Raw genomic sequence first — 22,692 nt, 5'->3', positions numbered from 1 at the left:
AAAGGCTATAATTTAACGAATTGAAAATTTATTTTAATGAGAAATTAATATTTTCCTAAAATTAATAAATTAAAACTGGCACGTGGCATTATTAGAGTGAGCCGTGTGCTGGGTAGGACAACAAAGATTTTGTTTAATAAAAAAGACTAATTTAATGGTAATGGGCTGAGTGGGGGCCCATTTCCCATGTGCACTCCGGCCCACTTCCTCAATCACTTTTCTAACATTTTCTTGATTTTGACTCCTTGATTGTCAATTATTTGATTCACATTAATATTTTTTTTAATTAATATTAACATTCTATAATATTTTAGTTATGATTTTTAAAATCGTGAAACCTATCTATGAAATAGATTTGGCTATTTACCGAGCGTTAGATGCAATTGTAATACAAAAAGTTTAAATCCAATACACTGGCACAGCGACGCTATGATATATATAGCATCCTAAAGTAACTTTGAGATGCAGACTTGCTATGGCAAAATTGATTTCAATTGATTAGATTAGGGGTATCAGTTGGAGTAACAAAGTAAATATTTCAATCGAGCCAAATAAGAATAAGAGCTCAAACTGACGGATGTTAGGATGTTATTGAAGTATGCTTAAAACGGTGATAGTAACAAAATATATATATATATATATATATATATATATTTTGGAATATCAAAGTTATAATTATTTTTAAAGATATTTATTCTTTATTTTTTAAATAAATCATGCTACAATGATTGCTCTAAAATTGACCATCGAAAATTAATTTGTTTGTGATTAGAGACATTTTGAACTTAAAATTGATATAAGTAGACAAATACTCACTTTTCGATGTCGGATAGACGTATTAGCCACCTATTTCATTCTATATTATCTTGAAATTCTTCGTTTAATTATGTGAGGACCAAATTATTCATTTATTTTTGCTAGCACTAAGTTATATTGGGATAATTTTTTTCAATTTGTTGTTGTTTTAAAAAATAGTTATTTTAAAGTTTTCATTTTTATTATTACCTAGTTACTGATTGTAATTGTTTTAATAAATTAATATATTTTACGGATTGTAATTGTTTTAATAAATTAATATATTTCCAGAACAAAGATAAAAATTTAAATTTTAATTAAAAAAATGTATAACTTTATCTCAAAACTAATTAATTTTTTTTTTTTTTAACATAGCAAAAAGTATATATATATATTTTAAAAATATATTTATATTAGTGATTTTAGTAATTTTGATTTTTATCCATCCCTAAACATTAAATAAACTGATAGAGTAAATGACATAAATTAATTATATTAAAGGTTTCTATTATATTTTTTAAAATATAAAAAATTAAATAAAACCAGGATGACTCGGTTTCATCGGAACCCGAGCCAGTCAGGCCCAAACCCGGGTCGCAGCAGAGCTAGCCGTTGGCGTTGTTGTAAAAGAAGCCGCCCAAATTCAAATTCAAATTCAAATTCTTGAATCAATCCCTAATTTCTATAAATCCCCAATTTCTTTCTCTTTCATCACCTAGAATCTTTCAGACACCATCTCTGTGTCTTTTCTCTCTCTCTCAAGAACGAGTTTTTCGATCACCATGGCCGTGGAGAAGAAGCGCCCATTGCAGAACAGCAACGCCGCCAATGTCGACTCCGATCCGGCGGGGCCAAAGAAAACAATCGAAGAAATGTACCAGAAGAAGACTCAGCTAGAGCACATCCTCCTCAGACCCGATACCTATGTCGGATCAATCGAAAAGCACACCCAGAACCTCTGGGTTTACGAGAACGACAAGATGGTCCACCGATCCGTCACATATGTGCCTGGTCTTTACAAGATCTTTGATGAAATTTTGGTCAATGCTGCAGATAATAAGCAGAGAGACCCCTCGATGGACTCGCTCAAGGTTGTAATTGACGCTGAGCAGAATTTTATCAGTGTGTTCAACAATGGAGATGGAGTTCCGGTTGAAGTTCATCAGGAAGAGAAGGTTTATGTGCCTGAGTTGATCTTCGGACATCTGTTGACTAGTAGTAACTATGATGATACTGAGAAGAAAACCACTGGTGGACGCAACGGCTACGGTGCGAAACTTACGAATATTTTTTCTACTGAATTTGTGATCGAGACGGCAGATGGAAGACGTCTGAAGAAGTATAAGCAGGTACGATTTCTGCATCCTTCATGAAGGATAAATCGTGTTTTTTTTTCTTTTTCGACTTAATTTTGCGGGTTTTGTGATTTGACTTTGATCCGATGGTGTGGGCTCTATTATTTGTGCATTGGAATTCTGCAATGTCGTCATGAACTAAGATGTCATAAACGTCTCTATTTATTTTCAATTTTGTTTGCAGTTATCCTGTTTAGGTATTGATCTCATGCTTGATTCATAGGTTTTGATTCTCTTAGTGCGTTTCTGGAATTCTGCATGTCTTTTAGCTTCGAGGTTCTTTCAAATTTGTGCTTCAAGAACTATAAGATGCTATATATGTATTTATTTTGTAAATTATGTTTGCATTCATCTTAGAATCTTGGTTCATACTCTTTCCCTGAGCCTCATTTTTAAAAGTACTCTTTGGATATCATTTCCCTCCTTGAATTTTACTTCCTGTAACTTAAATAAGATTTTCTTAGTTCTTTGAGGTTAGGTTTCGTTGAAGTAGTATAATCATCTGAGCTTCTTTTAGCAAGTGCTGGAAATAAACCAATATGCTTATTTTGAACATGGAAGGTATTCTCTGATAACATGGGGAAAAAATCTGAGCCGATCATAACAAAGTGCAAGGAGGGTGATAATTGGACCAAGGTGACTTTTAAGCCAGACTTGGCTAAGTTCAACATGACTCATCTTGAAGATGACGTTGTTGCACTGATGAAAAAGAGAGTGCTGGATTTGGCCGGATGCCTCGGTAAAACCGTGAAAGTTGAGCTAAATGGACAAAGGGTCCCTGTTAAATCGTTTCAAGATTATGTAGATTTCTATCTCAAATCGGCAGCCGCATTCCAGACGGAACCTCCAAAAAGGTAGACTTCTGTTTGCAAAATTTGAAGTTTATATTATATTCTACGGATTTGGTATAAGGGTTAAGAATTCTTTCAGGTATCACATTCGGCCTAATGAGAGATGGGAAATCGTGGTGACCTTAAGTGAGGGCCAGTTCCAGCAGGTAATCTTTTGAATGAGTGCGATCACTGCAACTAACGCTGTATATTGTAAGTTCTTGAGTTATTAATTGGTGTTTCGTTGAGCAGGTCAGCTTTGTGAACGGGATTGCAACTATCAAGGGTGGGACTCATGTCGATTACATTACTAATCAAATAGCAAATTATGTTATGACTGTTGTAAATAAGAAGAACAAAAATGCTAACGTGAAGGCCCACAACGTGAAGAGCTATTTGTGGGTTTTTATCAACGCTCTCATCGATAATCCTGCCTTCGATTCCCAAACCAAGGAAACCTTGACAATTCGTCAAAGCAGTTTCGGCTCTGCATGCGAACTTACGCCAGACTTTTTGAAGAACGGTATGCATGCATAAATCATCAACATAATCTATATGTTGGTTTATTATTTAGTGTAAGATACTGATTACTGTACATGTTGCAACTCAGTGGCCACGAAATCTGGCATTATGGATAGCGTTCTCTCGTGGGTTAATTTCAAGCAAAGCAAAGACCTGAAGAAAACGGATGGAGCAAAAACAGAAAAGATAAGTGGTATAGAAAAGTTGGAGGATGCCAATTGCGCTGGAGGGAAGAATTCGGAAAAATGTACCTTAATTTTGACAGAAGGAGATTCAGCCAAGGCCCTTGCGGTAAGTTCTTAATTTTTACACTTGCAGATTGATGCTTTTCTCTCCCTTTCCCTAGATGATTTTTAACTTTGTTGTTGTTCTTCCAATAGATGGCTGGTCTCGGTGTAGTAGGTCGAGATTTTTATGGCGTATTCCCACTGAGAGGTAAATTGCTCAATGTGAGGGAAGCAAGCAGTAAACAGATCACTGAGAATAAAGAAATTCAATACATCAAGCAAATTCTTGGACTTCAGCAAGGGAAGGAATACAACAATGCTAAGGCTTTGAGATATGGTCATTTGATGATTATGACCGATCAGGTCTGATGGCTTACGATTTTATGTTCATTGATTTGATTCTGTCTGCAACAAGGGCTTAACGTCAATGCCATTACACAGGATCACGATGGTTCGCACATTAAAGGGCTCTTGATCAACTTTATTCATTCTTTCTGGCCTTCCCTCTTAAGAGTGCCGTCGTTTTTGGTTGAATTCATAACGCCTATTGTCAAGGTTGGTTATGCTTCGTTGATTAGTCCTTACTAGCAAGGTTTCTAAAGGGTACGGCTTCTCACACATTCTTCTGACGTCCGCAGGCTACTCACAGAAATGGAACTGTTTTATCATTCTATACCATGCCCGAGTACGAGGCTTGGAAAGATAACTTAAGGGGCAATGCAAGTGGCTGGTCAATCAAGTACTATAAGGTCGGTCTTTAAGACTTAAATATAGCAACTTCATTGTTCATTGTGTAAGTCGTATTTCTTCAAATTCTATTTGAAAGGTATTAGTGTTGTTAGGACTAAGTGTCTCTCCACAAGGGTATGATATTGTCCACTTGGAGCATAAACTCTCATGGCTTTGCTTTGGGCTTCTCCAAAAGGCCTCGTACCAATGGAGATGTATTCCTTACTTATAAACCCATGATCATTCCCTAAATTAGCCAGCCACGTGGGACTCCCTCCCAACAATCCTCGACAAGTGTTTCGGTCTATAAATCTGTTATACTAATTGCGCAGGGGTTGGGAACAAGTACATCGAAAGAAGGAAGAGAGTACTTCGAACAGCTGGCAAAGCACAAGAAAGATTTTATTTGGCAAGATGAACATGATGGGGAGGCGATTGAGCTTGCTTTCAGTAAAAAGAAGATTGAAGAGAGGAAGAATTGGCTCCGTCAATTTGAGGTAAGACGTTTGATCCACCAGCAGCCCATGTATTTTAGCTTTGAGGTAAGGAGTTAATCGTCTTCACAATAACACGCTTGCAGGCTGGTACCCATCTAGATCAGTCAGAAAAATTGATAAAATATAGCGACTTCGTCAACAAGGAGCTTATATTATTTTCAATGGCTGATTTACAAAGGTCTATTCCCTCAATGGTTGATGGCCTTAAACCTGGGCAAAGGAAGATCCTTTTCTGTTCTTTCAAGAGAAACTTTATCAAAGAGGCAAAGGTTTCTCAATTTTCCGGTTATGTATCTGAGCATTCTGCTTATCATCATGGTGAGCAGAGTCTTGCTAGTACCATCATTGGAATGGCACAGGACTTTGTTGGCAGCAACAACATTAATCTTCTTCTACCAAATGGACAGTTTGGCACACGAAACCATGTAGATATTCCCTCATTTAACTCTCATGAACTCGTCTTATGAAATTTTAGTCATTGATTTATTTTGTGCGTTTTTCTCCAGGGAGGCAAAGATCATGCAAGTTCTAGGTACATTTACACTAAACTTTCAAATGCTACACGATTCCTTTTCCCCAAAGACGATGACAAACTTCTAAACTACTTAAATGAAGACGGCCAGTCGATTGAACCAACCTGGTAAATCTCAACTAGTGCATTTTTTCTTCCCACTCAAGAAAAATAAGTTTGCACAAGGCTTGAAACGTTGTCATGCTCATCTTTTTCTTTTGTGCTTTTTAGGTATATGCCTATCATACCAACCGTTCTTGTCAACGGAAGTGAGGGAATAGGAACTGGGTGGAGTTCTTACATTCCAAATTATAATCCTAGAGACATCATTAGAAATGTAAGACGCATGTTGAATGGTGAAGCGATGTTGCCAATGGATCCCTGGTATAGAGGTTTTTCAGGAACTATAGAGAAAACTGCCACTAAAGAAGGAGGTACTAGTTACACTGTTAGTGGAATTATTGAGGAAGTCAGCGACACGACGTTAAGAATAACCGAGTTGCCAGTTCGCCGATGGACTAATGATTACAAGGACTTTCTTGACTCTGTAACAAGAGTTTCAACAAAGAATGACAAAGATAAAGAAAAAGCAGCGAAGGATCCTTTTATTGAGGTAGAGAAATGACGACACTTTCGCAAAAGCTTCTTATTCATTGTGTACTAACAAAATCTACTTTCCTTGGTGCTATTGCAGCAAGCTGACCACCACAGCGATGACAAAACTGTTTCCATTGATGTTCACTTGACGGAGGAAAACATGATACTGGCCATGCAGGAAGGTTTGAAGAAGAAATTCAAATTAACTACAACTGTTAGCACTAGCAACATGCATCTGTTTGATGCAAATGGCGTGATTAAGAAATATGACACCCCAGAACAAAGTATGTTGTGTTTTGATATTTAGCTACAATACCTGGCTTTTTATTGCTGCTGTTGGAGCTCCTTGACCTGACTTATAAATATAACTATTTTGCAGTTCTTGAGGAGTTTTTCCCTCTTAGACTTGAATTCTTTGAGAAAAGAAAGGTGAGCGTCGCATCCTAGTGTTGTTCTCCTAATTGTCTGAATGGTAGAGAAAATAATTATCTGTTGACTAAACTGTTCACTTTGGAATGCAGAGGAATCTTTTGGAAAACCTTGAAACGGAGTTGCTCAAACTGGAAAACAAGGTGAGGTTTATTCTTGCTGTTGTGAATGGAGAGATAATAGTAAGCAATAGAAGAAGAGTAGATTTGTTCCATGAGCTTCAAGAGAAAGGCTTTACACCCTTTCCTAAGAAAACTAAATCCGTTGAGCCGGAGGTTGCTGGGGCATCAAACGAAACAGATGAGGCAGAGGAGAGTCCGGAAGTAGTAAAAGGGGAACGAGTCAGTGATTACGAGTATCTACTCGCTCTGGCAATCGGAACCTTGACCATCGAGAAGGTTCAGGAGCTATGTAATGAGAGAGACAAGTTCAAAGGGGAAGTGGAAGAGCTGAGGAAGGCAACCCCTAAGTCTTTGTGGCTGAAAGATCTTGATTATCTCGAGAAGGAACTTGATGTAAGATGAAACTATTAACTCCTTTCACATTTCATGATATTCATTGTCAGCTACATTTTTCTTAAGATCTTGATTGTAATACAGGAGATGGATAGAAATGATGCTCAGGCAGATGAGGTAAGAAAACAGCAGAGAATAAAAAATAACGATATAAAGCCAAAAATCTCTAGAAATGCACCAAAAGCCCCACGCAACAGTAAGAAGACCAGCAATTCAGAAACCATCACGGAAAGTATGGACATAACAACATCTAGTTCTACAACAACGGAAGTTGGTAAGTTTTTTTTATCATCCTCTTCAGAAACTTCTATGTTTGTTTGGTTTTATTTTCTTTGCCGTTATTATTAACCTCAATGATTTTCACTTTTTACAGCAAATAACCCGGTGGTGAAGCCCAAAGGCAAAGCAGCTCCAAGAAAAGCTCCTGCTAAAAAGGTAACAGTTTTGATAATTCATTTTAGTCCTTCAGAAACTCCCCATCAAATGATCGCTTGGAAATAATGACTTTGTTTTGTTGTGAAAACAGCAGGGTAAAACTGCAGTTCTTGACGACGACGACGACGACGAAGTCCTCGAGCTTAAAGATCGTCTTGCTGCCTACAAACTTGAATCATCTCCTGAACCATCAGAAGGTAAAATAATTTTCATTCATTGTTGAAACTAATCACAAATATACATTTAAGTGTGAACGAGCCCTTTATCCTGTTAAATTACTGCTATTCCCAATAGTTACAAAGTTGTATATTCTCTTGGTTCTGATATCATAAAAAATTTGATGATCAAACTTTTTTTTCTCGTCAGTTTCAGCCATGGAAACTGAAGTGCCGAAAGTACAAGCGGCGGCCAAGAAGAAAGAACCCAGCAAGAGAGCAGCTGCCAAGAAGAAAACTACTGCAAAGTCTGCTCAGATTTCCGATGACAGCGACGACGGGGACTTCGAAATAAAGGAGATAGCCCCTCCAGCAGCCAAGAAGGGAGGAGGAAGAAAGGCAGCTGCAAATGCCAAAACAACCAAAACAACCAAGAAGCAAGAGCCGGTGGCGAGGTTGGGTCAGAAACTGATAACTCAGATGCTGGAGCCAACTGAGAACTCCGGCATCTCACCGGAGAAGAAAGTGAGGAAGATAAGAGAATCACCTTTCAACAAGAAAAGTGGCTCTATGTTGGGAAGAAAAATTGGGGAAGAGGAAGAGGAAGTAGAAGAAGCTGGAAATGAAGGGAAGATGATGGGTTCTGCTTCTTCTGAGACTACTGATGAAGAAGTCGCCCGAGTTCCGCTGGCAAGAGGAAGATCACAGAGGACAAACAGAACTCAGGTCAGATATGTGGTTAGCGATTCAGATAGCGAACCAGTTTATGAGGATTCCGACTTCGATGAAGAAGCCAACTTGGATGAAGATTGATTCATGAAGAAACCTCTATGAATGTATAAACAACTTCTTTCCGGGGAGAAACTGATCTTCTTTGGAGATCTGTCTTCTTGGAGTATTGTATTTGATCCTCACTTAAGCAGTAGAACTAGGAATCTAAACCACTGGGCATCATTAACATGTTTAGATATTCTTGCAAACCTCATTTGAATGCATCCAAAAAGCCATTGAAAAGTCGTCCTCATACAAGACACTTACTTGCAAAAGTAGCCAATTCCCATCTCATTTTTGTCTCCATATAACAAAATCTATCCCTTCCTAACCCAATTTATTCAAATTCCCATCCCCACAAAATATCTCCAAACACCATTTTCTTCCATTTCCATGGCAGCCCTCTCCGCCGGCCACCATCATTTCTTCCCCGCCGTGCAGTTCGGAAACAGAAGCATCAGCCCAAGACCAATCGTCCTTCTCTGCTGCCATAACCATAACCAAGACCCTTCGGATTCTTCTGAAGAAAAAACAACGAAAGACCAAGAAGGAAAACAGATGGTTCCTGGGTTTATCCAGAGATTTAAGAAGATGGGAATGGAATTGAAGGAGAAATTGAGTCCTCAGAGAAAAGGGGACTGGAAAGATGTGACATTGATGAGTCTTTCATTTGCTGTTTATGTGTATATATCTCAGAAGATTGTTTGTGCTTATTTTCTTTGGATGTCAATGCCAAAACAACTGTGGTAGAAGATGATGTACTTCAAATATATCTATATAATTTAAATGCATAGTCTCATACCAAAAATAGTTTAGCAAAGTTACAAGATTGTTTCAGCAACCTTAAAAGAAAACAAAGCAAAGTTGTTGGAAATACATTTCATGTCAGCTACCAATTGTCTTGTGTCTGCATCTTGAACTGAGCTCCACCAAGTTTTTTTTTCAAAGCCAAATCAATAGTCCCTTGAGAACTTTGCGAACTCAGCCTGCAAGAAAGAAGTTTCAAAGCTTTTATGTCTCGGTTTCAAGTCCCTAACTTTGAAAGGTCCGGAAAGTTGCGGCTCCAAATACAATTTGAATCAATTTTTGGTTCGACTTTTGGTTTTTCTTACGAAGTAGTCGGGAGATTTACAATGGTTTTAAGAACTGTTTCTAAGCTTTTACGTCTTAGTTTCAAGTCCCTAACTTTGAAAGGTCCGAAAAGTTGCAGCTCCGAAAGCAATTCGAATCAGATTTTTATTCGACTTTTGGTTTTTCTTACGAAGTAGTCGGGTCGGGAGGTTTACAGTGTTTTTAACAACAGTTTCTAAGCTCTCAGTTTCAAGTACCTAACTTTGAAAAGTCCGAGAAGTTGCAGCTCCTTTGAATCAGTTTTTGGTTCGACCTTTGGTTTTTCTTAAGAAGTAGTCGGGAGATTTACAGTGTTTTTAAGGACAGTTTCAAAGCTTTTACGTCTCAGTTCCAAGTACCTACTTTTTTAGAAGTCCAAAAATGTGCAGCTCCAAAGCCATTTTGTAACGACCTAGACTCACCGCTAGCAAATATTGTCCTCTTCGGACTTTCCCTTTCAGGCTTCCCCTCAAGGCTTTAAAATGCGTTTGCTCGGGGAAGGTTTCCACACCCTTATAAAGGGTCTTTTGTTCTCCTCCCCAACCAATGTGGGACATCACAATCCACCCCCCTTTGGGCCAACGTCCTTTCTCCAATCGATGTGGGACCCGCACCAAATCCACCCCTCTTTGGGGCCAGCGTCCCTACCGACACACCTCCTCGTGTCTACCCTCCTTCAGGAAACAGTGAGAAGGTTGGCACATCGTTCAGTGTCTGGCTCTGATACCATTTGTAACAGCCCAGATCCATTGCTAGCAGATATTGTCCTCTTTGGGCTTTCCCTTCCGGGCTTCCCCTCAAGGCTTTAAAATACTTCTGCTGGGGAAGGTTTTCACACCCTTATAAGGGTGGTTTGTTCTCCCCAACCAATGTGGACATCACACATTTGAATAGATTTTTGGTTTCTCTAATGAAGTTGTCCAGAGATTTACAGCGTTTTAAAGTTTATTCTAAAGTCATCCAAACTCACTATCATTTCTAACCTTAGATTTGCTATCAATTTCAACAGCACTTTACTTTTCACTGCGAGTATTTATTAGTTAAAGATTGCATGTTCTATCTTGAAACTAAGTTTAGAGAGAGTAGCGAATTCAAACCTCAAGTGCGTTTTTCAAGTGATCAAGCTCCTTATCCAAATCGTTGATGGCTTGATTATATGCTTGCATCGGCGACGATTGGCTAGCAGTATGGATCTGAAGAACAGTAATAATCGGTTTACGAAAGATAACTCTAAATATATACATATCAACCCAACAGGAAAACTGTAAAATAAAAACGTGCAAGTCTCTCGCCAACCGCGTGCCTAAAGCATTAACACACCTTTTTGTGTTTGTTTTGATATAGAAATCAACCCAACAAAATTGATACAGGACGGTATAAAGAAAACAATCCGTTCTTCGGATGTTTAAGAGAGAAATTTCCAAAAATACTTCATTCAAATGCAACTTCCGCTTATGGGGGTGTATCATATCGAAAAGGCGATAGCCATCCAGTTTGTCGTTCACTAAAAAATTATAACAAAACCATGACAAATGAAGTCACGTCACGTTAACTTTAAACAATTAATCACTAAACCGTCACGAATGGATCCAAGAACGTAAAAGCGTATTTATATGGAGGTAAGAAACGGGCAAGTCGGAGGATTCTTAGAGCAATATTAAATCATTTAAACACTATACTATAAAACACCCCATCGAACATATAAGGTGGATGGACTAGATAGTGTTTCCTTGGTTAAAGGATACTTCTAATGAGAAGCATTCAAGAGAATAAACCAACTTCAGGTTCCACCATCACTTGTGTATGTGCAACGAGTAGCGGACCATAGACAGGTCAATTCCAATGATAGGTAATATTCAGCACGACCAATATAATACCAAATATTTTTCGATAGGAAGATTATAAGTAGCGAGCCTAGCACGAAGAAGATTAACTTGATAAAAAAAAAAGCACTACTACAAAGAACAAAAACCCAGAAGTTCAATAACTTCATTTCTTGTTTTCCAGCTTTTGATATCCTAATGGTTTCGAACAACATGAACAAACCGTATCGAAAACTAGAGGTACTTGGAATTACATCTTTGCAACACAAGCATATTTGGGTTTCTTGAAAGAATTTAAGAGCTTGCTTCAATGTACCTGGGACCTCCCTTCTTGAATACTCTGACTGTAACAGCTCAAGCCTATCGCTAGCAGATATTGTCTTTTTTGGGCTTTCCCTTTCGAGCTTACCCTCAAGGTTTTTAAAGCGCATCTATTAGGGAAAGATTTCCACACCCTTGTAAAGGGTGTTTCGTTCTCCTCCCCAATTGATGTGGGATCTCACAATCCACCCCCTTTTGGGCCCAGCGTACTCGCTGATACTCGTTCCTTTCTCCAATCAATGTGGGGCCCCCCACCAAATCCACCCCTTTGGTTGAGGAGGAGAATGAAACACCCTTTATAAGGGTGTGAAACCTCTCCCTAGCAGCGCGTTTAAAACCTTGAGGGGAAGCCCGAAAAAAAAAAAATCCAAAGAGGATAATATCTGCTAGCGGTGGGCTTGGGTTGTTACACTCACCCAAGCCTAAGCGAGCCAAATCTTTGCCTCCTTCCTCCCCACTCACTCTATTTATGACAAACTCCTAATAACAAGCTCAATGGCTAATTACTAATGTGCTTTTAATATCTTAATAATACTCCTAATCATCCTAATGTTCATTACACAATCCTAATGACAATGGGCAACGGGAAGCCGAGTTGCATTGCCTTTAGCTCGAGTTTTGACTCTTTTGAACCAAACCTATCTCATTTAGGCTCATAGATTAGCACAAGACTCAGCAAGTGTTAATTTAACCTTCATTAGAGAGTAATAATCAGAACTTAAAACCATCTACTACCAAATTCAACAGCTAAATCAACACAGAACGTTGAAGATCAAAACAAGCACCAAAGTAAAAGGGATAAAACCCAAAGTTAAAAGCTCCATTAAACCCTAATCAGAATCAGAAAACCCCAAAATCAGAGGAAAATGAACTGACCCGGATAATGATTTTATACTTCAAAGGGTGAGGAAGCTTATATCCAGCAAACAACACATTTTCATCTCTGTGAAGCTGCCTGCTTATACCACAAAAAACCAATAAAAACCGAACACTTCACTTTTCAAACAGTAATTTCAAAATTTTCAAAAAAGGGTCATACATTCGCAAGATGTTTCCAATTGTATGTTCCTCCCTTTCAATGATAAACGACGCCGCATTTATAATCTTGGTGTCTCTTTCGTATGAGACCCTGGAGAAGAAAAGATCACAAAAAAGGGGGGAAGAAAACGTGAGAGACAGATAAAATTGCAGTGGTTAGAGAAAGGGGGAAGAGTTTGTGAAATTACTTTTTAGTCCCCTCTGGAACGACGAAACGCTCATATCGGTCGGGGGCATTCATGGCTTTAGGACTCCTTCGGAAGCTGTTGGAGGTGTGGTTTTTGCAGTAATGGAAGCTGCCTGAGAGAGGAAGATGGAGAAGAACGAAAGAAACTCAGGGTTTTGTCTTAATTTCCTTGCAGGCTACTTACGACGTCGTTTAAGTCAAAAAACATTTTGTCGTGTTTTTAGGTACCCGAATTTCCCTCTGTGGAAGATTTAGTGGTAAAAAAACATTAAGAGAAATTATTGGTCGAAAATATGTCTCTTCGTTCAACCACAAAATAAATAAATAATAATAATAATAATAATAAATTTTTAAAAAAAAACTTTTTTCTCGGCTAAGATGAATTCAAATATTTGAGCTAAAAATTAGTAGTTCATAATTTATATATTAATTTGTAATTTCTATTCTCTAATTTTGAAATAATTAAATTTTTATTATGAACAAAATATCATCTAAATTAAATATCATTTTCTATTTTATATCATTCAATCTTCATAATTTCAATGCTAAATTACTTTTTTAAAAAAAACTTCTATTTTATTGTATAATACCTTTAAACTTAATATATAATACTAAGAAATGTTAGTATTTTATATAAAAAATATCATTTAACTTTTATTGGTATTTAAAAAATACCCTTAAATTTTAGAAAATTTCATTTTCTTTTTTTAAGTTCAAAAATACGTTTATCATTATTACTATATTTTAAAATACTCATAAAATTTTAAAAATAGCATTACCATCCTTTTATATTTATATATATATAAATTAAAACTCTTAAACGGTTAATATAGGATTACTAATGGTAAAAATATTTTTTTATTACTTTTTAAATTAAAGATATTAATGAATGTTTTGAAAATTGAAGGACATTTTTGAAATACTCTCGAAAGTTAATGGATATTTTTAGACGATTTTGAAAGTTTAAGAATATATTTTAAACCAATTATTAACTATTTTCCTCACAGACTAACGTAAATATATTTTTGAATGTGTTTTTTTTTCAGTCATATCTGATAGTTATATGTTGTAAACAGTTACATCACATATAACACCAATTTCAATATTTCAAATATTATTTTAAATTTTTTTTTTTGAAATCTTTTTGCCCCAGTTTTTTAAAATTTTCTTCTTGAATCAGGGCCAGTGGTTCGAGCATACATCGCTTTGGCCGTAGGCTACGCAAGAACGAATTGACTTAATTCAAATGTTGGTAAAAAGTGAGTCAAATTTTAAATAAATTTTCTCTTTAATTATTTTATTGATAATAATTGAAAACTCTCGTATTTGTAAGCTGAGATAGAAAATTGGAAGATTCCCTTGACGTGAAGGATTAGGGTGGCCATAAAATCCGAATACCACGCCTCTCCTTCTCCACTTTTTGCTCCGCCGCGCAATCTTCGTCCCCCTCAACTTCGCCCACCTCCGGGAACTGCAGGTTGTCTGATTCCCCGCTCCGGTTACAATTTCTTCATGTAAACCCTAACATTCATCTTCTATAACCCTGCTAATTAAGCATGTTACATGTTTTCGTTCCTGCAACTGTCTGCCAATCACTTTATACTTTTTCCTTAATTGCGTAACAACATTGCGTTTCTCTGTTATTCTGTATATGTGTGTAGTATTTCTCTGTTTAAATGATTGGCTATGTAAATGGTGCTTGTTAAATCTTTGAAGTAATTGGTTTTTTTTTTTTTTCTTTTTTCTTTTGTGGGGTTTTGAGCTTTGCTTTTATTTTCTGTTTGTTCTTGTTTGCAAATTCGTTGTTCATGACTCTCCTTCAGACTGTTTGGTAGTTTTTGCACTCTTGCGTAATTGAACGTGTAGGATTGTTTGATTCGTTTTTCGAGTTTTCCACCACTCTTAAAGCCTCCCCAGTTGCTCATGATCAGAATTTTCTGAGGAGCGGACTGTGATTTGTTGTGAGAGATGATGAAGTTTGCTGGATGTTCTGTTTCAGCTTCTTTGTCTCCCGTCCAGTCTTTCATTCAGAAGAGCCATCCTAGGCTGTCATCCAGTATATTGCAAAAGAATTTGTATAAACCAAGTAGTTGGTTTTCTGGTAATCAGATACTTCAGCAAAGTCCAGAAGCAGAAATGGTTGCTGGACGTTATTCCCCTCCTTGGTTTAGGTGAGTTTTCCGCATCATATAAATGTTGTTATTGTCATCATTTGTGTTCCTTGAGTGTTTATATCTGATGACCTTGATTGACTTTTATTTACTTCATCAGTGTTGCTCCTATGATGGATTGCACTGATAATCACTACAGAACTCTTGCTCGTTTAATATCAAAGCACGCATGGCTGTACAGTGAGATGCTTGCTGCTGAAACAATTGTTTACCAAAAAGATAATCTTGTAAGTTTGCGGCAGAACAGAATCCTTGGACAATAATTAATTTATCAACGTTGTCTACAAATTTACTAAGTAGTGTTGCTTTTATTTATTAACAATCATTTTTAGAGGCAGATGCAATTTCCTTGATTTTCCATTATTTACTCGAGGTTTTTTAAATTGTGTAACACGTTGGGTTAGTTATCAATTATTTGTGATAACCCTCCCCTCACCCTTGCAAGCGCATTGCTTCCATGTGAATAGGTCGGGTTAGTGAATAATCAATTGTTCCCTCTTCCCCCACTCTTATGAGAAGCTTTTCCTCCAGTTGCCTTAACAAAACTTCCTGGCCCTGAATCCTTCAACATCCCGCAGCTTTCATGTGTGATAGTCTGAGTTGGACCATGGTTTTCTCTCATTTTACCAACATTTTGCCAGCAATAGTGACGGTGTGGTGGTCTTTTCAAATTGTGGGATGCTCTAATCAGATTGAACCTTTTAACAGTAGAATACTATTTTTTTACCTGCATTGTGTGAATCTGCTTAGTTTCCAAATTAGCTTGACCTCATATCCTGTTTGTTTCATTATCAGCCAAGTTGGACTTCACTGTTGACTAATTTTTGATCGGTAAGAGTGAAGAATTATAGGGTGTTTTATTTTTCTCAAAGAAGAGTTGCCACTTACCATCTTATTGCTACCTTTGTAACTTGCATATTTTATCTGGTAGGTGTTGGTGGCACGTGACAATTTCCCTATCTTTTCATGATCAAACTTGAGATGCCTATGATATGCTTCAACAGTCTATGTTTTGACCATTTTTTTATGTAATCTTTCTTTATTTTATACAGGACAGGTTTTTAGCATTTTCTCCAGACCAACATCCTATTGTCCTGCAAATTGGAGGAAACAATTTGAATAACATTGCAAAAGCTGTTGAACTTGCTAAACCTTACGGCTATGATGAAATTAATTTGAAGTGTGTATTTTACTTACTCCTTCATATTTTTCCAGTTTTAATTTCTACATAGATTCTTATGTCTATAATTTTTGGAAACTTTTTTTCAGCTGTGGATGTCCAAGTCCAAAGGTGGCTGGACATGGGTGCTTTGGTGCTCGCCTTATGCTGGATCCTAAGGTTTCTGGCTGTATGCTGGTTATATTTTGATTTCAGTCACCTTGATCATTTTGTTTTCTTCAGCAACGTGTCTAACCTATGCTTGTCATGATGACAAGGAAAGTTTGTTGGTGAAGCTATGTCAGTAATTGCTGCCAACACGAATGCTCCTGTAAGTGTGAAATGTCGAATTGGCGTTGATGACCATGATTCATATAATGAACTTTGTAAGGTTTCTAGTCTTTTTTCTCTTATTAGAAAGCACTGACTACTACATCTTTGCTTAGATAAACATAGTGATGTTGTAAGGTTTGTATTGTCATTTTATGATTAGCATCTTTATTTATTTCCCCTGTGGAGCATCATCACAATAATTGACTGTTTTATATGTTGTGTCCTTTCCTGTCTGAATATTTTTCTTGTGCTTAAAGGTGGCTTTGACTACACATTGAAGTGAATGAACTGGTAACATTATAAGTTATAGATACGACCTCAAAGGGAATGCTATCTCATTAGGAGCTCTTAATATAATCTTTGAGAGTGAAAGTTATCTTTCTTGGAGCAGCTTTTGTTAAGCTCCTTAGGCTGTGATTCCTTGTTCCTTTATTTATTTATTATTTATTATTTATTTATGTTTTTACCTTTTCACCCTATAAGTAAGAAATCTAGTTTGTTTTTTAAAAAAGAAAAAGAAAAGGAAGAAGACTTTTACCACTCACACCTTCATTTTTTTCCATTTCATGAAAGACAACTTTTTAAACTTGGTAGCAAAAAACATATGATGGCAAAGAAAAACTTCTTTGGAGAAACTCCTTTGGGATACAGTCATAAACCATCTTAGATCCTGAATTGTGCTAGGTCAACTCAAGCACAGGATATCTAATTTATGCTTGATGTTTGAAATTTGAAGTTTTCAGCATATATATTGTCAGTATGTGCTAACAATTTCAAGAGGCAATGAGGTCTTGAGTATTCTTTCTGAAAAGCCATTCTAGTTTCTTGTTACATTATTATGTGTCTTCTTAGTTGCTGATTTATCCTCTCACGTCCACTTTTTTTTGTTTCAGGTGATTTTATTTACAAAGTTTCTTCTTTGTCGCCAACTAAGCATTTCATAATCCATTCCCGCAAGGCACTGCTCAATGGTATTAGCCCAGCTGAAAATCGAAATATTCCTCCTTTGAAGTATGGGTTCTCAATAACATTCTACAAGCTTAAAGAGAGCTTGTTGTTTTTTGTTCAAGTATTTTAACAAAGACCATATAATATTTTTAACTATCTGTAAAATAATGACCAAGAACAGACTTTCATGCTCTATAATACTGACGTGGTCACAGATATGAATATTTCTATGCACTTATGCGCGACTTTCCAGACTTGAGATTCACAATAAATGGGGGCATTAACACTGTTGATGAGGTGAGTTTTTCTGCTCATCTGTAAATGGATCTAACGTATCAGAAATTGAATTTCCCCAAACTAGAAAAGCATACTAATAGATATTGAAATCACGGCAAAATAGGGGCTAGCCTAGTAGATTATATAGCTTTTTACATGACGTGGTCTCCACTGATACAACAAAGGTATAGTGGATACATTCATATTTTTCTCTGTCTTGCATTGCATTATAATTTTGCAATGACCAATTTACACGGGTTTATTGACCCAAAACTCGTTTATTGGGAGTTGCTTTCCATGGAATGAAAGTTCCTTGTGGGAAATTGGCAGCATACATTAATGTTTATTTGTTTTAAATGTGATAAATTGCTTTCCATGGAATGAGAGTTCCATGCATTATCATAAATTAATGTTTATTTATTTTAAATGTGTTCACACAGGTTAATGCTGCTCTCAGGCTCGGAGCTCATGGTGTAATGATGGGTCGAGCTGCTTACCAGAAGTATGTTATGCACATTTTGGAAATTACCATCTTTTCCCTCTTTCGTTTGCTTATATCACAAATAAGTATAGGCAACTTCTCGCATTCTTCTCAAGGTATAAGATAATTCTATAGTCACAGCTAGCTCCAACCATTACCAGTATAAGAGAACCTGAAGTTTGAGCGACCATTGGGTTCCATGTTTAAAAATTAGAATTCTTCCATGATATCTGATTATATCTGTCTGTGGAGGCCGGTTTTGAGGTGATGTTATTATAGTGAAAAATAACAGTGTTAGAACTTATGGCATCATAGAGTGTTCTTTTTATTTTTTAAATATAAACATTTTAAATATATTTATTTAACTTATTAAAATTGAAGTTAAGTGTGATGGTATTAGTTTGGTTAAGTATTTATTTGTATTTTCCAACAATATCTTGGTATGAACATTATTCTATCAGAGTTGGTTATGTCTTTCCTTAATTTTAACGATGGCTGTTATTTATCCTTCATAGCCCTTGGCGTACTTTAGGACATGTAGACACTGCAATTTATGGTGCGCCTAGCAGTGGTATAACCCGTCGTCAGGTACATTATTAAAGTTGGCTGTGAAAAGTATCCTTCTGCTTGAAAGTTCACTATTATCTCATTTAGCTGTAAACTTTTCCATCTCCTAGGTCCTTGAACAATATCAAGTTTATGGGGATTCTGTTTTGGGTACATATGGAAATAAACCAAATATTCGTGATGTTGTGAAGGTAAGATCTTATTGGTGGTTTACAGCCTTTTTGTTAATTTTTTTATAAACACAATTTTTGTCTCCTATGTTTTCAGTTGGTCTTGTTTCTTTTATATGCCATGTATTTCTTAACTATATTTTTTCGATTGTGGGTTGGGGTTCTGAACATTTTTATGGGGTTGGGTTTAATTTAACTTTACTTATTTTCAGTAATTTTCAATGTGTGACATGAACTCTGTATTCTTCTCTCACTATCTTGTGCCATATGTGGGATTAGGGAGACCGAGCGCTATTAAGGGAGTAGGACTTATGATTATTAAGGTGTTGGAATAGCATTTGTGCACTAGTTAGACCGTGTGGATTCCATGGTCAAAGATTTGCACTGTATAATGTTATTATTGCATTTTGGATCCCTAGGTTGGCGCAAATGCATCATGAGTCCCACTTGATTGATTAAACTGAGGTCCCTTTAAGGTTATTTCCATTATTGCATTTTTGTAACTTGGAGCCCTCCCTGATTACTGCCAATTGGAGGAAACTCTGTATTTCCGTGGGTTAGCCATTTCATACATCAACTATGGCTGAGCATGCTGAATTATCGTCTTCTTTTGCTTCTACATCTTAGTTTCACTGATAACTTTTGTCCTTTTATTGCCTTATACCAATCTAGGACCTCTTTTATCCGTCATGTCTTATAAGTTGCTATTTTTTTTCTTAATCAATACTGATTGGAATCTAGCAAAACGCACCCCCACCCCCCATACAATACCTGGTGTGGTCATTTACAATTCTCCTTTATCTGCTTCTGCAGCCATTGCTTCACCTTTTTTATACAGATCCTGGAAATGGTCCATGGAAGCGTAAAGCTGATTTTGCTTTTCAGCATTGCAAGGTATAAAAATATGCTGGAAGAGAATAGGTTCAACTTAATATCGTTTAGTAGATTTCGATGGAATGCATGGCGTATTTTTCCTCTGCTTCCTTTCAACAGTTTCATAGGATTTTTTATTTTGATTTTAGTTTTACAAAAATTTGGAAATTCAAATCGGATATTCAAATTTCATGTTTCTATCACCGAGATTTTTCACTGGCATTGTTATCGAGGTTGTCTGTCCATTAAGTATCCCTACCTTGTAAATGCTTGGCTGCATAGTTTCTAAGTGAACTGTTGTTCGACCGTGTAGACCATCAAATCATTTTTCGAGGAAACACTTGTGGCCATTCCAGATTATATATTGGATGCTCCTGTAGCAGAACCTCCATCAGGACGTGAAGATCTTTTTGCCAATACGCTTAGATTGATGCCTCCTCCATACGAGGACAGAGAGCAAAAGGTAGTATTAGAGGTTTAATTTTGTAACATTATTTAAACCATGTATAACATAACAATCTTTGAAAACATTCTTCACTTATTCTTTGCATATTTATTGTGGGTAATCAAAGAAATTACCCTTGTAAACTGCTCATTCATCTTCAAAATCTGTTGCAACTAATTGGCTGCCTGTTCTTCCTTCTGATTCTAGTCCATGGATGATGCTGTTATCTAGTTGCTGATCCATCTTTTGGGGGAAGAAAGTATATTTTTTTGCTCTCTTAGGTTACATATCAATATTAATAATGCTTATAATGGTTTGTGGTAGGTGGTGAGAAATCAAACTTAAAATCTCAAGAGTAGCCTGAGCATCATGATTGCTGTGCTGTGACAATACATGACCATTACAATTGTTCTTACAAGCAATAATTACTTGATCACAGAATGAAATTGCTTGGAGGAAGAAATACAACATATGGAAAAAGAAAATGCATTATATATGTGTATAGAAGTGTAAAATGGGACGACTCGAACATAGTTCAATGGGCAAGGCAATACTGGTATTGCCTTTTCGTAAGTTCGAATAGTATGATACTATAATAATATAAAAGGAAAGATTCAGTGTTAAATGCATATACATAGTTCAACAAAGGAAGGACAGCTATGGAAGCAGGTCAAAGGCTTCCTCGTAATCGAGACGAGTCAAGCCTTTAGGGATATTTTTGTAGAAATCTTCACGAACAACCGTCCTTTCTGACTAAAGTGTTCCAACTTATGAGGAGCACTGTGGATAAACTTTCCATCTATTTTTCAACCTAACATTCTCACAGGAAGCTGTGGCAACATCATCTCCTTGTCTAACTAGATGAACTCCAAGCATGGAAATGTCTTGACAAGGGGAGCTTTTGCTGCAGTCAAATCTTATGGCATCATCAGAAGCACTTGTTCCTCTAATGTTCTTGTACACCACATTGCTTACTTTCACTGCTGAATTCTGCATCCATGAGAGCAACAAAAACCTAATTAACTCCTGTGCCTTTTGTTTTCTAGGTATCTATATAGTTCAGTTCAAAGCAGATCAAAGATTTAGGCCTCAATTTTTTACCTGTTGTGGGCATGACTTTTCTTCTTTATCACAGTAATTCTGGTCTATAATTATTGGATTGCGCACGTTGTTCATGACAACGTTTTGAAACATGATGTTTTTAGCATATCCAGAGCCTCCCTGTTCACATGTCCCATTCATTATCAAAATTTGAAAGGCAAGCAAAATCAAATGAAAATATTCGAAATAGAAAGTTTAGGTGTAATATAATACGAGGGAATTATAAAAATTAATTATTAATAAAAAAAATTCCATAAACTAACGGTAAGTCTATATTAAGGCTTTCTAAAGTTTAAGGGTCTTTTTGAAACAAAGTACTATAAATTTTGAAACTAAAAAGTTTTAAAAATATCATTGAAGCTTTTGAAAGTTAAAGACGTCTTTTAGACAGAATATATAGTTCGTTTTTTGGGTACACCAACTGAATTAACTTTGTTATGTTATTCTTTACTCTATTTAATTGGTTTGAACACATGCTTTAACTTTGACAAATAGCATTGAACTACACCCACTAAACAAGTAATGGACCCATCAGTGACACCAAACAAACAGCCATTGGTGTTCAAATCACCCTCAGCGTTCAAGTGGAGGTAGGAAAAGCTAGAATTCCTATACTTTTAATGATACATGTGGAGGAAATGGTTATCTCCATAGGACACGCCCACCAATTCCTATTGGGTTACGGCGAAATCCCACCTTTCTTATAAGGATGTGTAAACTTTTTCTTAGTAGACGTGTTTTAAAATTATGAGACAAAACGAACAGTATCTGTTAGCAGTGGGGTTTGGGCTATTACAAATGGTATTAAAGCCAGACACCGAATAGTGTACTAGCGAGAATGCTGGCTCCCAAGGGAGATAGATTGTGAGATCCCACATCAGTTGGAGAGAGGAACCACACATTTCTTATAAGGATGTGAAAACCTCTCCCTAACAAATATGTTTTAAAACCGAAAAGTTGACGGCGATACAAATTGTAGGCTTCACGTACCTGCCAAGTCTTTATTCTCACCCCATTACTGGTTCCTGATATCAATGCTCTATCTACTCTTATATTTGAAACCTCAGCTTCTGAGTTTCCAGCTCCTAAGCTTCCAATGCTGAAATGCAAACAAAAAAACCAAACCAAAAACATTCAAAACATGAGACAAAAACATCACTAAACACTACAAAAATGCTTCAAATTCAGCTGAATGAGTACCTAATTCCATGTCCTGGCCCACAAGTGATATCCATTGCTCTAACATTTCTTGACCCACTTACAATAGAAATGCAGTCATCCCCTTTGAAAAACAAAAAAAAAAAAAAAAAAAAAAAAAAAA

General features: G+C 36.5%; 4 protein-coding genes across 9 annotated transcripts in view; 2 read left to right on the top strand and 2 right to left on the bottom strand.

The window, feature by feature from the left end:
• The first annotated feature begins 1,577 nt into the window (after positions 1-1,577).
• LOC111442005 (DNA topoisomerase 2) lies at positions 1,578-8,410 on the top strand. 2 transcript variants are annotated; one of them, XM_023079248.1, is made up of 19 exons: positions 1,578-2,144; positions 2,712-3,004; positions 3,081-3,147; positions 3,233-3,503; positions 3,591-3,793; positions 3,883-4,092; positions 4,171-4,284; positions 4,368-4,478; positions 4,791-4,955; positions 5,039-5,380; positions 5,462-5,595; positions 5,698-6,079; positions 6,161-6,347; positions 6,443-6,492; positions 6,585-7,007; positions 7,092-7,281; positions 7,381-7,442; positions 7,537-7,639; positions 7,809-8,410. In XM_023079248.1, the coding sequence occupies exons 1-19, from the start codon at positions 1,578-1,580 to the stop codon at positions 8,408-8,410; spliced, it is 4,476 nt and encodes a 1,491-aa protein (XP_022935016.1). The 2 variants fall into 2 exon arrangements, with proteins under 2 accessions (XP_022935016.1, XP_022935015.1); XM_023079247.1 differs by having other exon boundaries at positions 7,534-7,639.
• A 705-nt stretch (positions 8,411-9,115) lies between these two features.
• LOC111442006 (DNA-directed RNA polymerases II, IV and V subunit 11-like) lies at positions 9,116-13,011 on the bottom strand. Its single transcript, XM_023079249.1, has 5 exons — positions 12,849-13,011; positions 12,662-12,751; positions 12,499-12,577; positions 10,576-10,671; positions 9,116-9,354 (listed from the first exon to the last, which is right to left on the bottom strand). Exons 1-5 carry the CDS (start codon positions 12,899-12,901, stop codon positions 9,322-9,324), a joined length of 351 nt encoding a protein of 116 aa, XP_022935017.1. The 5' UTR covers positions 12,902-13,011; the 3' UTR covers positions 9,116-9,321.
• A 1,154-nt stretch (positions 13,012-14,165) lies between these two features.
• Positions 14,166-20,898, top strand: LOC111441480 (tRNA-dihydrouridine(20/20a) synthase-like). Of its 5 annotated transcripts, none has more exons than XM_023078498.1 (14): positions 14,166-14,361; positions 14,765-15,018; positions 15,119-15,245; positions 16,071-16,198; positions 16,288-16,357; positions 16,461-16,563; positions 17,404-17,521; positions 17,674-17,755; positions 18,175-18,236; positions 18,731-18,803; positions 18,893-18,973; positions 19,766-19,846; positions 20,139-20,288; positions 20,595-20,898. In XM_023078498.1, the coding sequence occupies exons 2-14, from the start codon at positions 14,816-14,818 to the stop codon at positions 20,613-20,615; spliced, it is 1,299 nt and encodes a 432-aa protein (XP_022934266.1). In that variant the 5' UTR covers positions 14,166-14,361; positions 14,765-14,815; the 3' UTR covers positions 20,616-20,898. The 5 variants fall into 5 exon arrangements, with proteins under 5 accessions (XP_022934266.1, XP_022934268.1, XP_022934265.1 ...); XM_023078500.1 differs by lacking the exon at positions 20,595-20,898 and adding an exon at positions 20,478-20,516 and having other exon boundaries at positions 14,166-14,324; positions 14,847-15,018; XM_023078497.1 differs by lacking the exon at positions 20,595-20,898 and adding an exon at positions 20,478-20,516 and having other exon boundaries at positions 14,166-14,324; positions 14,779-15,018.
• A 99-nt stretch (positions 20,899-20,997) lies between these two features.
• LOC111441479 (polygalacturonase) overlaps positions 20,998-22,692 on the bottom strand; it is a 4,612-nt gene continuing 2,917 nt past the window's right edge. The window contains exons 6-9 of the mRNA XM_023078495.1: positions 22,572-22,653; positions 22,362-22,470; positions 21,372-21,491; positions 20,998-21,260 (exon numbers count right to left, since the gene is read on the bottom strand). Of these exons, the coding sequence (XP_022934263.1) occupies positions 21,039-21,260; positions 21,372-21,491; positions 22,362-22,470; positions 22,572-22,653 (533 nt within the window). The 3' untranslated portion in view covers positions 20,998-21,038. The remainder of the gene's footprint in view (positions 21,261-21,371; positions 21,492-22,361; positions 22,471-22,571; positions 22,654-22,692) is intronic.

Source organism: Cucurbita moschata, unplaced genomic scaffold (assembly GCF_002738365.1).
Source record: "Cucurbita moschata cultivar Rifu unplaced genomic scaffold, Cmos_1.0 Cmo_Scf00004, whole genome shotgun sequence".
NCBI classification, from domain to species: domain Eukaryota; kingdom Viridiplantae; phylum Streptophyta; class Magnoliopsida; order Cucurbitales; family Cucurbitaceae; genus Cucurbita; species Cucurbita moschata.
This window is presented reverse-complemented; position numbering and strand designations above follow the sequence as displayed.